The sequence below is a fragment of the Phocoena phocoena genome, chromosome 7 (assembly GCF_963924675.1).
Source record: "Phocoena phocoena chromosome 7, mPhoPho1.1, whole genome shotgun sequence".
Lineage (NCBI taxonomy): Eukaryota > Metazoa > Chordata > Mammalia > Artiodactyla > Phocoenidae > Phocoena > Phocoena phocoena.
In genome coordinates this window covers 105938614-105957552 of record NC_089225.1, presented here as the reverse complement: position 1 = coordinate 105957552, position 18939 = coordinate 105938614, and the positions used below count along the sequence as shown (strand labels likewise).

Sequence of the window (18939 nt, the reverse complement as noted above, 5' to 3'; positions counted from 1 at the left end):
TAGCTATTTGAGGAATGAATATGTGAGGAGCCTGAGCACAGCGCCGATAGTACATAGGATGCACCGCGAAATTTAGGGTGCACAGCTGAAATTGAGTATCTTAGGACAGAGCATTCAGGAGCATCGTTTTGAAGATGAAGGATTGATATAAATCCTAGCTATTGATCAGTTTAACATACTGTCTTTAGATTTGGAAGAGCCTGATTTAAAGTTCTGTTGTCTTCTGGTAGTTTTGTGGGGTTGGGCAAATCATTGAACTACAATTATGATAGCAACCTAATCCCTGATCTCTGCAGAATGATAATATTCATTCTTGTGAAGCATAAATGAAAGAATGTATGTGAAAACAACTTTGTAAAATTAAAATACCATATAAACATAAAATGTGAATTGAGAACTGTTGCGATAGATTTGAAGAGCTTTTGTATGCATTAGGAATTAGTTTGATTTTTTTTTTTAATTTAACCTTAATCTGGGGGCAGAATTAGATTCAGTGGTTACAGTCCATTCAGTGGGTTAGCAACTCTGGGTAAAAAAATATGTCAGTTAACTAAAAAATGGAGTGGACATTTTGTGAGATAGAAAGCATTCCAAATTGGGTAGGTTGTTTTCTTCAACTTTTAGGACTCAGTGAACCTGTTAATTAGAAGGTGATATGTCTCCTCAGGTATAGGCTCATTCTAAGATACGATTGGTCAGTAAAACTTCCTGGTAAAGGAAGTTTTTTTCAAATTGTAGGAATAACAGTACTTACATGATGCTTTGTGAAAACCCATTTCCCCATGGTCAGATATCACTCAAGGAGATTCAGGATATGCTTTAGTATTTGAAAGCTGTGAGAATTCTTACGGTCACTTCTGTTTAACCCATTATTTTATAAATCTGTTTGACCACCTGTTACCTTGGGAGACAGCAGTGGTCCATGGAACACGCTTTGGGAAATGACACATTTAATCGGGTCACTGAAGCAGGAAGACCTTTCCTGGTGTGCTGATTTGGCATCTGTTGAACAAGTTTCTGGCGAGGAACTAGGGCTGGCAGGAGAACTAGAGAAACAGCTCTTTGTGGTGGGCTACCGGAAGACTGTGGCTTGCCAACTGCAGCTGGTCAAGATAGCTGTGGGACAAAGGTCACCTTGTGTCAGTTGGTAAAAGTTTATAAATTTTTTGCTGCATTGGGTCTTCGTTGCTGCGTGCAGGCTTTCTCTAGTTGCAGTGAGCAGGGGCTACTCTTCATTGCGGTGCATGGGCTTCTCATTGTGGTGACTTCTCTTGTTGCAGAGCAGGTGCTCTAGGTGCGCTGGCTTCAGTAGTTGTGGCACGTGGGCTCAGTAGTTGTGGCTCGCGGGCTCTAGAGCGCAGGCTCAGTAGTTGTGGCGCATGGGCTTAGTTGTTCGCGGCATGTGGGATCTTCCCGGACCAGGGCTCAAACCCATGTCCCCCTGCATTGGCAGGCGGATTCTTAACCACTGTGCCACCAGGGAAGCCCAATTGGGTTTTGAGAATACCCCAGAAAGGATAGTGTTATATGACAATTTTTAATCTGCATTTGGAAATTATTCTTGCTTTGCGTTGTTTAATCTTAGCAAACAGTCTTAACAAATTTATGTAGCATGTAAAACCAGTGGGGCAGTGTAATGATACAAATGATTTTTTAAAATATTCAGTGATATTTTGATGTAATATTTAAAAATATTCTTATAATATTCTGCTAATCTATCTTCTCTTTAGGCTAATTTTGAAGTAATTTGACTATTTCAAAGTATGTACTGTCTTAATGGTAGAAGGTGATGGATGGCATAGACATGTAAGAAACAGTTTGTGATCAGAATCTGCGATTAATTATGGAATGTATTTATAGAAAAATTTAAAGGTGTTATGTTTCCAGTTCGATATGTCTATTTGTAGGTCCAGTTCACTTTCCATTATTTAAAGTAGACATCATGTGCACATTATTAATAACATAGTCAGCAGTAGTTACCAGCTCATTTTCAGCTTGAGTTTCATACTCTTCTGTGACTTGCGTGCAGCCTGTAGCCATTATTAGAACTAGAAAAGAACCAGGCAGATGCCGAATTCTGGGAAGGTAATTCTGCTAAGAGACATGGTACTTTGTGCCTCTAGCACGGAGAGAGGAAAGAAGAATGAGTCAAGCAGGACAGAATAATTTAAAAGTAAACTCTTGGTTTTACCTAGTTGGGTCTTAGAGGGCCATACCCGCTGAGTTTTTAAAAATTGAATTATCTTTTAGCCTGGTGATGTATTGGGTGAGGAGCTTAAAGGAAAAAGGATTGAGTGTTAAGAGTTTTCTGTATTATAAAGCAACTGTTAAAATAATTTAGTACTTAAAACTTTTATAGTACTAATCTGTAACCACATATTACCAATAGTAATTTACCAAAAATGAGTTGCCAGATTTTTTAAAAAGGAATATTAAATGGAAACAAATATTATTGACCTCTTTACGGCTTGGCTTTGTTTTATACTGTGAATTTTAAACAACCGTACCAGGTCAGAGTAAGAATTAATTCAGCCAAATTACATTTTACTAAACTTATATTTCAGTTAAATGAAAATTGCTTTTTCTTACTCATGCCTCTGTGTTCTATAATATTTTGATACTTCTGATTATAAAGTGTTATCAAAAATGAAAAATCCAGAAAATGTTAAAACGTACAAAGAAGAAAAAATAATAACTTAATCCCATCCCTAAGGGCTGTCTCTTTCTTCCTGTGTGTATCCTGCTAAAAATTTTCCTTCATATTAATCAATACTTAATGTGTAGTTTAAAGTCAAGTGATATAAGATTTATTATTAAAAAATAGCAGGCTTCCTGCCACATTGCCTTTCCGCATAGCCAGTCATTTTGGTATTTACTTCCGTATCTATAATGTGAGACGTATGTGCTCATATGTCTATTTGTTGAAGTTTTTCACTTAGAGCACTACTGTGTGGCCTATATGGGAGATTTACCACACCTATTCACCCACCAAACGCATACTGTACATGCTTCACATTTTTCCAGTCATGATCGTTGCTCAGTTAACACTGAGTCTGTAGGAACTTTTCTTTTCTTACAACTTTTTTTTTTTTTTTTTTTTTTACTGAGCTTAATAATTATTTTGTTGTTTTCCTTTTCTTTGACTCCGTCACTCAACTCCAAACTCATTATGCATTGTCTAAATCTTTTCTCAAGCTGTCTACATGGATTTGTTTCATTTTCCTGAAGAAAGGAGGCCTCTGGATGGCTGCCCTTTTTATGCCTGGTTACATTGCTTTTAGCTTCAGGTATTTCTTTAGTCTTCTATTTAGTTTCCTGCTTCTAGATCCTGCATCTTCTTTCTTGATTTACTGTTTTGTTTTGGTGAACATGTCTTCCACTTGCTTTCTAAGAAAAAGTACATATGAGATTTTTTTAAGTTTTTTGTTTTTTCAGGTTTTGAATGTGAAAATCTACAACCTTGATACTTATTTGACAGACTGATTGAAAATACAGTTCTGGGTTGGAAATTATTCTCCATCAGAATTTTGAAGAATTATGTTATTTAGATTTCAGTACTGCAAGCATTCTGATTCCTGATCTGTATATATAACCTGTTTTTCTGGAAACTTACAGATCTTTGCCTCAGTTATTTAGAAATGTCGTGACATAGGCATAGCTGTGCATTTGTTTCATTCCTTGTTAGGGTGATCTGAAGTCCTGGTTTCCCGTGGATTTGGGGCGTTCCCCAAGACCAACTTTTAGCCTTAAAACTACGAGAATCCCATGCAAACCAGGACAGTTGGTCACCCGATCTTTGCTTCTTTTCTCTTTCTGGATCACCTATTATTTTGGGTAATTGTCCTTTTGGAAGGTTCTGGTCTTATCTTTTTGTTTTTGCTTTCCTTTTTTGTTCTACTTTCTGGTAGATTTCTGCAGCTTCTTCCAACCTTTGTATTGATTTTTTATTTCATGTTCGCTATCTTTGTTTTTCTTTTCAAGAGGTTATTTTGTTCTCATTTCCTTTTTTTTTTTAAAAAAAAGGTTTCCTTCCCCCTGCTCTTTTTCTTTCTTTAATTGAAGTATAGTTGATTTACAATATTGTGTTAGTTTCAGGTGTACAGCATAGTGATTCCTTTTTTTTGCAGGTTATATTACTTTATGGGTTATTACAAGGTATTGGATATAATTCCCTGTGCTATGCAGTAAGTCCTTGTTGCTTATGTATTTTATATGTAGTAGTCTATATCTGTCAATCTCATACCTGTAATCTGTAATTTTGCCCCCCCTCCCACTGCCACTGTAACCACAAGTTTGTTTTTTATGTCTGTGAGTCTGTTTCTGTTTTGTATATACATTTATTTGTGTTATTTTTTAGTTCTGCATATAAGCGATATATTGTATTTGTCTTTCTCTATCTGACTTATGTCACTAAGCATAATATTCTCTAGGTCCATCCATGTTGCTGCAAATGGCAATAGTTCATTTTTTATGGCTAAGTAATATTCCATTGTGTGTGTGTGTGTATTAATTATACACACACACACACACACCACATCTTCTTAATCTAGTCATTTATTGCCAGGCACTTGGGTTGCTTCCATGTCTTGGATATTGTGAATAGTCCTGCCCTGAATATTGTTTTTAATTATAGATGCATATTCCCCCCCTCCCCATTAAGAGCGAGTTTTCTTTTCTTACAGAGTCCTCTTACGTAATTTTTTTGGGGGGGGGGTGTTTACTCTGGTTTTGGCTTTCATACTAGGAACTTTCCTCAAATTAAGGTAATTCCTGGGTGTCTCCTCATACTCAAGAGTAGGGGAACCAAAAATCTAACTTGCAAGCTCTGAGCACATGGATGAGACTTGACTGAGATTCACTATCTAATGAACTAATTGGGCTATGATCATTTTCAGATCTTTCTTCTTTGGCTGGTAAAATTCCACAGGGAAGATTCTTTCAGACTCCTGCCTGGAGGTGAAAGCCTAACTGCCAGAGTTCTGGGGACTAAATGGGAGGAGAGGCCTAGGAAAGAGGCCATATGTCATCCAGTTTGTCTGTATATATTTGATCCTCCCCCCTCTCATTTTTGGTATGATGCACCTATTTGCAACTGTGTACTTTAATGGAGGATTTCTTTATTTTGTACTTTCTAAGGAATAAAGGTTTTATGTTTACCTGCCTCAGGAGAGGGACATTTACCCAGCTGTACAAGTTGGGGAGGGAATCTGGGGATCTGACTGCTTCATAAATAGCCTATGGAGGCAATCCTCAGTTTAAACTCTGAGGTCGTCCCAGAAGTACCTGGTGTCATCAATTCTTAAGCCTTTGTGGGATTCTGAGTGTCAATCTAATTGGTAATTTATCTCAGTTTTCTACCTTCAGTCTTCTGGTCTTCCCAGTGTATTTAGCACTGGAGTTACTGCTTTTTCATCTTCTAAAATTGTGTCGTGTTGTGATGGTTGTCTCTTCCATTCTTCCCATCCTTGTGAATTTATGCCTCAGATTCTTTTAATGCTATTTTAGTGGAGTTTCACTAGAGGACAGAGTGAATGCATGTGGGTCATTCTTTTGTCTTTACCCAGAGGCAGACACTTTTCTATGTATATGCACATATTTTTTTCAAAAGTAGGAGCTCACTCTGCATGACAGTAGGCGTTGCTTTTTGAGTGCCTATTATAAGCCAGGCTCCATACTAGACAGTTGACATACATTAAATTTCATTATGATCACAGAAATTAAATTTCATTATGATCTAGTATCCATGTTTTAGGTATGAAGAAACCAAAGTGCTTTATCTGCCTAAATGATTTTAACTGACATTTTTCCTTTCAAAAAATAAGCTATAAATCATGTCATTTTTTCTTTTATGGCTGTGTTGGGGTCTTCACTGCTGTGCGTGGGCTTTCTCTAGTTGCAGGGAGCAGGGGCTACTCTTCGTTGCGGTGCGCGGGCCTCTCATTGCAGTGGCTTCTCATGTTGTGGAGCACGGGCTCCAGGCGCACGGGCTTCAGTAGTTGTGGCATGCGGGCTCAGTAGTTGTGGCTCACGGGCTCTAGAGCGCAGGCTCAGTAGTTCTGGCGCACGGGCTTAGTTGCTCTGCGGCATGTGGAATCTTCCCGGACCAGGGATCAAACTCGTGTCCCCTGCATTTGCAGGCAGGTTCTTAACCACTGCGCCACCAGGGAAGTCCAATCATGTCTTTTTAATAACTGTATATGGATGTACCTCTTAGCCCATTGCCAACTAAGAGGCATTTACATTGTTCTTCTAAATTTTTTAATTGACTATAGCTTTGTAATTCATTATTTTCTTGTAGGATATAAGATAAGAAACTTAACATTGGTTATGTTTCTTTTAAATATTGATGTATATTTTAAATTCCCCCTAGAAATATATGAATTTATATTCTCACTAGTAGTGTAAACATGCCAATTTGGGGACTTCCCTGGTGGCACAGTGGTTAAGAATCCACCTGCCAATGCAGGGGACATGGGTTTGAGCCCTGGTCCCGGAAGATCCCACATGGCACGGAGCAGCTAAGCCCGTGCGCCACAACTACTGAGCCTGTGCTCTAGAGCCCGCGAGCCACGACTACTGAAGCCTGCACGCCTAAAGCCCGTGCACAGGAATGAAGAGTAGCCCCTGCTCACGGCAGGTAGAGAAAGCCCGTGCGCAGCAACAAAGACCCAATGCAGCCATAAATAAATAAATAAATAAATAATTTAAAAATGCCCATTTGTTCACATCCTCATTAACTAACACTGTGTTCCTGCAGTTTTTATTACCATACTGATGTTTATTTAACCATTCCTTATTATTGGACATTTAGTTCTTTTCCAGTTTCTCATTATTATAGTGGTTAGATGAATATATTTGCACGTTTCTAAGTTTTTAATTCATATTGCCAAATCAATGAACGAAATTGCTGTGCATTTACTAGGAAATAAAAATTTGGCTTAGGAAATTCCATTTGGATTTTAGCTCACTGTCATCTGCACAACTTTTATTGTTACTGATTTTAAAATAAACATCTATGATCCCTTTTATATGATAGGTTACTTTTCATTTTGTGAATTTATTTTAGAAAAGCAGCCTTTGATAGAGATGCATGTACTTGAACATAGATGCACAACAATATCAAGATACACCAGGTTCTCATGGTTCTTCAGGGGCTGGAGGAATTGAGTTAGCCACTGAAAATACACCCATCATTAATTAATTCTCTTTATGGGGCCCAGTTTTTCCTGTAGCAAAGCAATCCAGTTACATGATTCTAAATTGAACTCCTCATGTGTGGTAATAGTCCTGTTATTTGGTGCTTTTTTTTCTTTTATGAAGGAAAAAGGAGTGGTTCTGAAAACCCATTGAAACAGATTTTATATGTAAATGGATCTTTAAAGTAGTTACTTGAAGGCTCTTTTTACTTTTTATTTTTAACATTTTTAAAAAAATTAATTAATTTACTTTTTGGCTGCATTAGGTCTTCGTTGCGGTGCGCGGGCTTCTCATTGCGGTGGCTTCTCTTATTGCAGATCATGGGCTCTAGGCATGCGGGCTTCAGTTGTTGTGGCCCGCGGGCTCAGTAGATGCGGCCCTCGAGCTTTAGAGCACAGGGTCAGTAGTTGTGGTGCATGGGCTTAGTTGCTCCGCAGCATGTGGGATCTTCCTGGACCAGGGCTCGAACCCATGTCCCCTTCATTGACAGGCGGATTGTTAACCACTGTGCCGCCAGGGAAGTCTGCTCTTTTTAATATTAAACAAATAGGGGATTTGTGTTTAAAAGATCAGTCTAGTCATCTTTTGATATCTATAAATGTAAATGAATTGTAGTGATTTTTCTAGATATCTACCCTTGTTTAAGGTATTAGCTTGTGTTCCTTATTCATAAGTTTGTCTACTCCATTTTAAAATGGAATGTATTTACTCTCTATAGGAATATGCCAAAAACTGTAAGTAAAAAAAAAAAAAAAAAAAAATCAAGATACGTAATATTGTAGAAAAATTAGTACTGAAACTTTTTTTTTTTAAATGTCGGTTCATTGGTTTGTTTATTTATTTATTTTTGGCTGTGTTGGTCCCCGTTTCTGTGCGAGGGCTTTCTCCAGTTGTGGCAAGCGGGGGCTACTCTTCATCGCGGTGTGCAGGCCTCTCACTATCGTGGCCTCTCTTGTTGCAGAGCGCAGGCCCAGTAGTTGTGGCTCACGGGCCTAGTTGCTCCGCGGCATGTGGGATCTTCCCAGACCAGGGCTCGAATCCGTGTCCCCTGCATCGGCAGGCAGATTCTCAACCACCGCGCCACCAGGGAAGCCCTGAAACTTTTTTTATTACTAAGATATTGTTTAGCTTAGATCTTGTTTGGTTTTTGATTTTTCTTTTTCCAAACAAAGAGATTTTGTTTTGGAGAGGTTTTTGGGGGGGGGGGGGAGGGGTTGGTGAGGGACTGTTTTTTTCCCCTAAACTTCAGGCAAGTCCTTATACTTTTCTTCCTATTTCTCCTGAAAGTCCAGGTCAATAAACGTTTTCTGTAAAGACCCATATAGTAAATATTTTAGGGTCTACTGACCACATACAGCCTTTGTCACATATTCTTATTTTATTACAACTCTCTAAAAATATAAAAAGCATTCTTAGCTAGTGAGCTGTACAGAAACAGGCTACCAGCAGGATTTGGTCCATACCTACTCTAGACTACAAATTATAATACAGTAATGACTTATAATCAGAAGATTTGGGGTTATATGTGATGCATATTCAATTAAAATTAAATGGAAGTCAGCTCACATGACTGGTAAAGCCAAGAGGTTGTCTAGCTTCAGGCTTGGCTGGATCCAGGAGCTCAAATGAAGATGGTCCTGTCAGTCCCAAGTCTGTGACTTATGACACCCTCATTCCCCCTCTTTCCCCAAAACACTGTCCAATCATTTATATTTCTATACGAAAGTCTCTTATATCCTCGGGTCATATGCCTGTCCTTAAATGATTTAGTATGGTGAGGGGGAGGGGATAGTGGTGGAGGAGTTGTAATTGTAGATGATGAAAATACAACAGTTTGAGTCTCACTCATATAGTGGGAGTGTATTGTGGATGACAGTTCCATCAGTACCACATGGAGAAGGGTTAGGAGATAGCTCTGCAAAGAATTTTTAAAAGAAAAAGGCAGGTGCTCAGAAAAAGGGCTGCTAGATAATATACAGTAGATGTCTGTTTGATCATCTTTTACTGTCACTTTAAAATGATTATATAAGTTGCAGAATAAAAGTGTTCATTTATTTGAATGGAGTCATTATTCACTGAATAAAGATGTTAGGTCAGTCTCCCGCTCCTCCTCTGCTTGATTTTCAAACAACCTTATGAAATACATTGACATTCATGTTTACTCTTGTACAGCAGAAGGAATCTTTCAGGAAATTGGGAAGTTTAATTATTGCATTGCTAGAATATTTTATTATTGAGAGGAGTGCTATATTTTCATTATAGAACTGTGTAGTAGGTTCGATTATATGTGTATATCATGTCAAAGATTAGCATACCTGTAACAGATCATGTGAGAATTAAAAATAGAATGAAAGCTGATAGTGAATGTGTATTGCCCAGTTGTCTATTGCTACTTTTAAAGTAATTTGACACAGTTAAGAGTGAAAACCGTACCTTTTCCAAGAGAAATACTTTTGTACTGAGATGTTAAGGTAATGAGAAATAGTTTTAATATTTCAAGTCGAAAAGAAAAATCAGTCATAAGTAGAAGGCACCCACGAACATCTTAACTATTTTTACATTAGTAAGGGTCCAGAAAGTAAAATGTCCAAGGCCCTTAATTTGTTGATTCTTTTAAAATGTTGTTATATTTTTAAAAATCCAAGCTTACAGTTGGATATATAAGAGGTTTAATTATTTCACATTTCAAATGTCACACTTTAAAAATGTCACACTTTAAAAAAAGGACTTTTTTTTTTTTTTTTAAGGCTGAAGCCCTGGACTTTGTGTAAATCAGTTTTGCTTAGGAATACTTTTTCAAAAAAAAAAAAAAGAAAAAGAGTAAGACATACCTATATTGTAGAAGACAAATCAATTAGGAATTTTAAGAGAATACTAACTGCTAGTTTCACCTTTATCCAAAGGAATAAAGATTATAGGAATATATTTGTAGGTACAAGTGCACATATTCTTATACCGGTAATACAGTTGATCCTTGAACAATGAGGGGTTAGTCTGCATGTAACTAATAGCTGCCTGTCCTTATCCATGGTTCCTCCACATCCTTGGATTCAACCAGCCACAGACCGTGTAGTACTGTAGTATTTACGGTTTACTGAAAAATACCTGAGTATAAGTGGACCCTGCATTGTTCAAGGGTCAACTGTAATAAGAGCTTTGATACAAGATTTATACCTAACTTTATTACATAAAGGCTTTGTGGATAAGAATATATTAATTTGATCAGTGATATTCTGGTTGCTTCTCAAAGTGGCATCATAAAAATAAAAGATAATGCAGTTTTGCTGCATTACAGAGCCTGGGACAGGGAGATGTGTTTGTGGTATGTGTGTTCCCATGCACAGGTGTTTTAATCGGTTTTCAGTAGGTTGTAGGTTTACACTTTTCCATGTTCCCACCATTTATTAAAATACTCCATATTTGACCAGTAGAATGATAGGAAACATTTCAGTTCTACAAAAATACTCTATTTTTATGCAGAGAGTTTAAAGTTTTCTAAACGAACCAGTAGAGCAAAATTTTAACACCTTGCCAAGTATATTGAAGATGTAGTACTCTCTGTTCTGCTTTAAAATAAGCTTAGAATTGTGTAGTTGTTTGGGTTATGTACTTGTAAGCAAGTCAGTTAATATTTTTGTGTCTGAAAAATGAGAATTATTACAACTTTATATCTGAAAGTGCTTTTGAAAATCTCCATAACCGATCTAAAATTGTGAAATAGGGACTTCCCTGGTGGTCCAGTGGTTAAGACTCCGTGCTGTCCATGCAGGGGGCCTGGGTTCAATCCCTGGTCAGGGAACTAGATCCCACATGCCACAGCTAAGACCCAGAGCAGCCAAATAAATAAATATTAAAGAATAAATAAATAAAATTGTGAAGATAGTATGTGCTAGCATTGCCAGTTTGCCGAATGACCAAAAGAAGGTTAAGCTGTCCTGGTTTTCTAGGAAATGCTTTATCTACCAAGCTGAAGTTTGTGCTTCAGCTTTCCTTTGTCCCAGAATTTATGACCTTTCTATCTTCTAAACATGTTTTAGACTTTTGGAAGAATTTATGTAGTTCTCCTCTAAGGAAGTTTAGAGAACAAAATGTTGGGGGTTCTCTTACTTTATCAGGCTGGATGGAGTTAATGTCAATTAGCCTGAGAGTCGTTTTACATTATGGTTTTGTGATATCAGTTATAAATAGCTTTCTGTTCACTCTTGTTTTGGTTTTTCTCTGCCCTACTTCTCTGTAACTTAGTACAGTTCTTTTAAAGTCTAACACCAAGAATGGATAGAGAGATTGTGGCACATCCACACAAAGGAATACCACTTTGCAATCAAAAGGAATGGACCAATACGTGCAACACCATGAGTTCATCCCCACGACACTGTGATTCCATTTATATGAAACTCCAAAGTAGACAATAGCAGCAGAAAAGAAGACCAGTGATTGCCAGGGACTTGAAGTGTGAGGGGGGGATTAATTGCAAGGACCATAAAGGAACTTTTTAAAGTGATGGAAACGTTCTATGTCTTGATTGTGGTGTTGGTTATATGCGTGAATAAGTTTGTCAAACTCATTGAACCCCGTGCACTTAAAATGAGTACATTTTATCATACGGAAATTACATTTGAATGAAGTTGTTTAAGAGAGAGTTAAACACCAAAGTCTAAAATAGGACATGAGTAGTGAAAGTGTCAAAAAGTATACTGTCACCACAGATTAGCAATAAAGCAGTAGCCCACAATACATTGTTGAATATTATTTTGAATGTCACTAAATAGATGTAAAAATTTGTATTAGTGTCTCTATTACTGTATCATGGTATTTATAGATACTTTAGTATTACATGAACTAAGTAATATTAGTGACAATAATACAAAGGTTTTTAAAGTGCCTAATAAGTGAAAGTACCTTATGTTTTTTTGCAGTTTTAATATAATGTGCACTGATGGCTTTTTCCCTCTAAATTGTACGTTTTTTAGTCCAACTTAGTCACATAATTCAGATAGATAAGTGTAATTTAATATTTTCTGAAATATTATAAAATTTCTAAATTTTTTAAATATTAAAAAATAGTGACATTATTAGCTGAATATATTAAGCTAGCTCCATAATCCGTCTACATGCCATGTCCATCTTTCAGGTGTCTGGGGTGTGTATCCAGCTAGGCAAAGATAAAATAGTATATAGGATGTCAGATACAGCTTTGTGATCACATCAAATAATTCTGGTGACAGCTATATAGAAAATCAACCTTAAAATAAAACTGAAATTTAAGAAACGCTTAGGCCAGTCTTCTTTTGTCACTTTAAGTTTCACTCTTTGATCCTTTTATGCTGGTTTGAAGAGTCTAGATAATCTTTCACAGAAGTTCTTTGGGGTGGGAGGTAGAGGGAGAAGGGCCCAAAAGGTCTGGTTTAGATTTCTAAATGGTAATGCCTGTCTGAACATAGATTTTTGTCCTTATACTTTCTGCTTTGTGTTTAAAGAGTTTTTAATGGCTTGCTTTTCACCTAGCAACTTTCATCATGTATAGTTTAAGTGCAAATTGGATGAACTGAAGTTTTTAAATGAAGAGTCTAAAAGGTCAAGAAGATGTCTAGAATCCTTTTTGCCCCCTCTTTCCCAGAACCTTTAGTGGTGTTTTTAACAAAATCAAGAGTAAGGAATTTCTTATCTTTACACTTTTTAAAGCAGTAAAGTGGAAAAAAATTAAAATTGGAGAAGAAACAAATGATCTGGAGAACTGTTGTTGTACAGTTGGCCTCTGAGAAAGTTACCATCTATTTAAGATGATGCCAGAAGTTCCAGTGGAAGTATGCTCTGTTGACTTTGGAGACCTCTCACTGCTGGGGGTCTGTGTTTAGATAGAGCTCACCACCCAGTGTGTTGTCATGTCATGTATGGTGTAGAGTAACAGTGTTGTTTGGGGGCCGGGGGGCAGTAGACGATGCTCTGATGGCTTCCCCATTGTTCATGAACTAGCAATAAACTTTTCTCAGTTGCTGTAACTTTTCAGAATCCGTTATCCCTATAAAGGTATTTAGTTAGATTCCAGAATAACATGTAAAGTGTGCTTGATTGACTTTCTCCCCCTAATTATACAGTATTCTGTAAATTGGACATTCGAATAACCTTCGGTTCAAATGTATATTTCTTGCCATTGAGTTGGTGAAAGGAAACATTTTGTTCTCTCGTGGCCTTATTGATGAGCCTCATATAAACTAGGTGAAATGGGACAGTGCAAAGAGAATGCAGTAAAGTGCTGAATGAAATACAGTAAAGTCCTGAAATACATAGTATATACAAAAAAAAATCTCTTGGCTTTAGTTAGTGGAGAAGAGTAGTGGAAGAGTAGAGTTGTGATAGGAACTTTTCAAGAGGATGGTTTGAGAGGAGAGGGGCTGTCATTCATGGTGTTGGTTAGCTTGCGTCAGGGTTAGGCCAGAGTGAGAAGATTTCTCCTGAACAGGAATGCCAAGCACCACATGAACTTCCCCAGTATGAGCAGGTGCAGTAAAGTCAAACTATGGAAGTAAACCTGGAGACTGCTAGAGAGGCCGTGGAAGAGACCATGGATTTTTGACCGGATGATGACCTGAAGAATTATTGTCATTTTTAATTTAAGGTAACTGCTCTTTTAAAATGTTTACTTTTGCATTTCACATGTATAGGTTTAAGAAAATCTACCAAGAAGCGCAGCGAATCCCCACCTGCTGAGCTCCCCAGTTTGAGGCGGAGCACACGCCAAAAGACCACGGGCTCCTGTGCTAGTGCCAGGTAATAGTCTGGGCTTTGCCAGTATATGATTAGCTCGTTATCTGTGTTCAGCTTTCAGCAAAACCCTTAATTTTGCAAGTTTTTAAAAATTATTAAAATTTTCTCTTGAATGTTGAGCAAAGAAATTTATTTTAATATAGCTAGTATTGCTGTATATTTTCGTGAATTCTTCCCCAATATTTATTTACCTTTTTTTTTGCTAAGTTTTAATCATGCCTTTTTTGGGCAACACCTTTGTCTTCTACCTTTTCCTCTGCTGTTACATTATTTGCACAGAGTTATTGCCAATAGTTGAAAGTCTGGTTGCTTTCAGAGTTCTAGTCTGCCAAAGAAATCTCTAATGAGCATCTTTATGCAGATTTGGGTTATTTTTAAAGGTAGCTAAATTTCCCAGTAGTGTGATGAATGGATCAGAAGGGATGCCTGTAATATTGTAATGGCTGTAATATTGCCTAATTAGTTTCTAAAAGTGTTGGCACAAGTTATTGAGTTTAATGGGTGAGGGGGAGAGATGTACTTAATTTTCATTTTGTGTTCCAGTACCTCTCCTCACAGAAGAATGTAGGTTTGGTTTGTGTTCTCTCACATCTCCAGTTCCCATTCCTCCTGGTTGCTATTTTGGAGCCCCTTTTCAGAAAATGATCTACCTTTCACATATGATACAGTGTATTATTTCATGTACATTATTAACTGATTCAGAACCTTAGGATAAAGTTAAAAATCTTTTTGTTGGAATTTCATCTCAGATTTTCAGGCTTGGTCAGTTTTGGTCTTGTGCTGGTAATCACAGCTGTATGGGACTTCTCCATCCTTTTACTAGGATGTAGTTTGCTCTTATATGTACTCCGTTCTCTCTACTAAATGTGCCAGAAACCAGTGATGCAGGTGACTGATTTTAGTTTACCTTTTCCCTAGTCTAACTTAGGTCAGTAGAAAGGCTTTAAGCACTTCTTTTTGTTCTTCTCTGAGGTAATCGACTTTATACTCTTGGCCGTGGGTACAGTAGTAACACAAGGAAACAGTATGACTTGTTACCTAATAAGTCATAAGAAATGGACTCTTGCCACTTTAATCTCTACTCTTCCACTTATTTCCTAGTTCTGTCAGGATTGTCTGAAATATCTGGAGTTAGTACACCTGTTTGCCTTTGAAGTTTTTTGGCAGTACTTTTATGAGGACCTCTGAGAAAATTTCTTAGTTCTTTAGGGCTTTTGTCCTGTTTTGGGCCAAACTTTGAATCCAGTTTACCCAAGGTTTATAATCTTAGATATAAACCAAATTCACTGTAGTTGAAAATTAATTTTAAGCTGTATGTGGCGTCAGGTAATCTAGCGTCCTATCTTTCTCTGCAGCATTCTCTCCTTCTCCTCGGGCCCACTGTCTTGATGAACGAGAAGTTACTTACGTGCTACACACAAGCTGTCTAGCCGCCTGCCTGCAGTGCTCTTCATCTCAAACTTTTCTGAATTAGTTGAGATTCCTCTTAAATTTAGTGCTTTCGTTGTCGATCACAGCTGCGGCTTGGTCTCTTTAGACTAACACACCTTGAAGGCAGCAACCAAATGTTCAGCACAGAGTGTGTCACATGGTTGATACAAATTAAATGTTAAATAAATGACTTAATTTGAATCCCACTAATTTATAGCTTGGTAATTGGGGTTTGGAGTGAGCTTTTTTCCCCTGTGAATGAAAGGTTGGCAAAGTAAATCCCTGCTTAGGGAGGAGTTTTAATAATTGAGAGAATAAACTCTTCAAGAACTCTTTGGTGATTCAGAGCTTTCATTTACATGTCACTTATGCCTGGTTCCTTCTTGTTCTTTACTAGGCAACATCTAATTTCACTGTAGTTTACTTTAGTCTAAAACATTTCTTTAGTAGTAGATTTTTGCACTTTCTGAGGTCATTTGGGGAGCTGCCTTTAAACAAAATTAAGTTGTTGTAATTTTGGAAGTCTTCTTTCTCTACCTGATTTGCTTACTGATTTCGCTATTAAAATAGAAAGAAAGTCATCAATAAAATATAATCTGCTTCATGATAAATGACTGATGATTCCTTTTTCCATATCTTACACTATGCCTCAGTCAGAACAAGTGTCTTCCCAGATGTCATCTGTATTTATTTATAAATATTAAATACTCATTTCTTTTATTTTAAAGGCTAGAGCTATTGTCCATTATTAGGATAGTAATTTTTTGATGATTTAAGTAATCCGGGACTTAAGTGATGGGAATTTTTCCCATCTTCTTCTCTCCCCCTGTCCTGCCCCCATTTTCAAGTATCAGTCTGAAAGTCCATATAGTGGTCCACTATTTACCCAGGAATTAGGGATCTATTTTAAATGAATTGAATTGTCTCTGCAGAAGGAATCACTTTTCCATGTAGTTGAAGTGTTTAAAAATCACTTCTGTTTGTAAGGATGACAACAGCTCATAGCAACACAAAAGCTTGTATTGTCAATGTGATATAGCTTGGATGAGTTTTAAATATACAAAGTCTTGGTTGTTACCCATAGTGATTTTCTACAACAATTTTTATGTAAAAAGAAGAAACTAGCTCTGTGTTCCATGCATTGGAGCTTTGTGCTGTGTGGGCATTGCTCCTGGTCACTGGGAGTGCTGCCTATGATGGTATTTTTCTGTTGTAGTCGGCGAGGCTCTGGCCTGGGCAAAAGAGGAGCAGCTGAAGCTCGTCGACAGGAGAAGATGGCAGACCCTGAAGGCAACCAGGAGACAGTGAATTCTTCAGCTGCACGGACGGACGAAACTCCCCAAGGAGCGGCAGGTAGATTGGCACTTCTTAAGCCTAAAAAGCATTTATGTATCTTCCAGATTTATTTGGAGATAGCTTACTTTTTAGGTACACCAAATATAATGGAAGAGAGGAGACAGATACATCTTAAGATGTTAGCCATCACACTTGTTCGCTTTTGTTCCGCTTTATAGATTTGGTGTTTTGATTAGTTGTATTCATTTGTTGTTGTTGCTGTTTAATCTTTTTCCAAATCCAAATTTGTACTAATTACATTCAGAGGCCTTTTAAGAAGCAGTAAGTCCCTTTCTGTTTAAGCTTCTTAAATATTGATCAGTACATATAATAGTTGCCTACTGATTGACTGTAAAACTTTAAATTCATAGTAAAAACGTAAGGATGTGGCTTAAATTGCTTCATACAAGTCTAAATTTTAATTTAGAACGTTGTAGTCCCTAAAAAATAACAAGTATTCAGTTTGAATCTAAGCAGCTTTAAGACTAGTATTCCTGTTCTGGGTTTCTTATTTTTATTCTCCTAGATGTCTTAGCCCAGCAAAAATTAGGCCCCCCGCCCCACCCCAAGTATGTACCCATTTCCAGTGCCAGAAGGCAGCTGACACTCCACGGCTTGATTGTGGCTAACGGGTTTAAACAGTAGCTTGTTATAAGCATTTCTCACCAACACTAAGAACAGATACAAAAATATTATAAGTCATCATTATGAACATATGGGTCTGAGTTGAGTCCCTTAAATCTGGATGATATGTGTAGCTTTAGGCGTAGGCATGTTCTTACTTTTGAACAGAGTTCTTTCATGTATTACTGTTAGTATCAGAATAGGTGCCAGTTTTCTTTAATGCCTATGGTTGGTATATCCTCATTTACCAGGAAGGTTCTGGTTTGCCCACTGCTGTCCATGTTCTGTGCCTTCTGTCTCAGCTTTCTGTCCAGCTTAACATCTTTACCAACTTGTCTTTCCTGGTTTTGTATGATAGATTACATGGCGAACTTACGGCATCTCTTCTGGTGGTGCCTTTTTCCCAGAATAGTTTTTCTGAAGGGTTAAATGGTAGATTTTTGGAAACATACACGGCATTGCACATGCAACTCACTGCAGCTCTGTAGGACACACAGCCTATGCTTCCCAGTGTTTTAATGTTTATTCCAAGTCTGAATATGGAAGTGGAGCAATTCCCATATGGATGACACTTTGAGAGCCAGCTGCTGAGTGTGTTGTTCAAGTGGACTCATTACGGTAATTACAATAGCTAACATTTACAGAGCGTACACTCCATTGCAGACACACTATTGAGCACTTTACATATATTCTCATTTAATATTCAGAACAACCTGCTGAGCTGTGAGGTGCTGTTATCCTCATTTTATAAATGAGAACAACTGAGATGCATAATGGTTAAGCTTGCCAGGGTTACAAACTAGGATGTGTGACTCTCAAATCCAGGTCTTAGAGAAGAGAAGTGCACAGTTATAACAGCTGTGGTGTTCTGCTTCCCTGTGGTTACTCGAGTTTGTTTAATTCATAGGGGTGTAATTGGAGGCCAGAATGAGGGGGTGGTGTGTAAAATTTTGTTCCCTGGTATATTTGCCAAAGAGGATAAAAGCTTCAAGGGATTAGGTTCACGCGATTGCCCTCCGAAAGGCTCGCCCGTGTTTCATTGTCATCCATATTTGAAATCCCATTGTGATCTAGGTGCTTTCTGAGTTTATGTAAAAGATACATGTGCATGTTCACTGGTGTTAGAGCAGCACTAACTTTATTACCTTTTGGAGGCTGGATCCTTTGTACGTACTACAGGGGTTCCTCTGCCAGCCCACTAAAGTGCTTCTGGGGAAGGAGGCAGATTACTTATTACTAGCTTTATATTAAGTTCTTCAGTGTAATGTGCTTTCGTTTCTCAGTATGTAAAACTGGAATTTAAAGAAAAATAAAACCCTCTAAGTTCGTGTAGAGTACAAACTGATGGTGGTAACTTAGAGCGTCTTATGGCAAGTGTCCATTCTCAGACAGTTCTTGTACAGTTGGTATAAGACTCACTTCATCTGAAACATTTATTTTGAAATAATGTTTTTACTAATTTAAAAAGATTAATCTCTTCAGTCTTATGTATGTATTCATTTTTCAGTGTTTCTTTATTTTTAGAGATCATTTCTTCCTGACTTATTTCAGTGGCCTCGTTGATATAAGTGTATTTCTTTTTTCACA

At 37.5% G+C, this 18939-nt stretch overlaps 1 protein-coding gene across 12 annotated transcripts in view; it reads left to right on the top strand.

The window, feature by feature from the left end:
* TRIP12 (thyroid hormone receptor interactor 12) overlaps nucleotides 1-18939 on the top strand; it is a 105408-nt gene that overhangs the window by 21119 nt on the left and 65350 nt on the right. For 11 of the 12 annotated variants that reach the window (XM_065880449.1, XM_065880448.1, XM_065880447.1 and 8 more), the window contains 2 exons: nucleotides 13860-13965; nucleotides 16610-16746. In XM_065880449.1, the coding sequence (XP_065736521.1) occupies nucleotides 13860-13965; nucleotides 16610-16746 (243 nt within the window). The remainder of the gene's footprint in view (nucleotides 1-13859; nucleotides 13966-16609; nucleotides 16747-18939) is intronic. The other variant, XM_065880450.1, reaches the window with a different exon arrangement.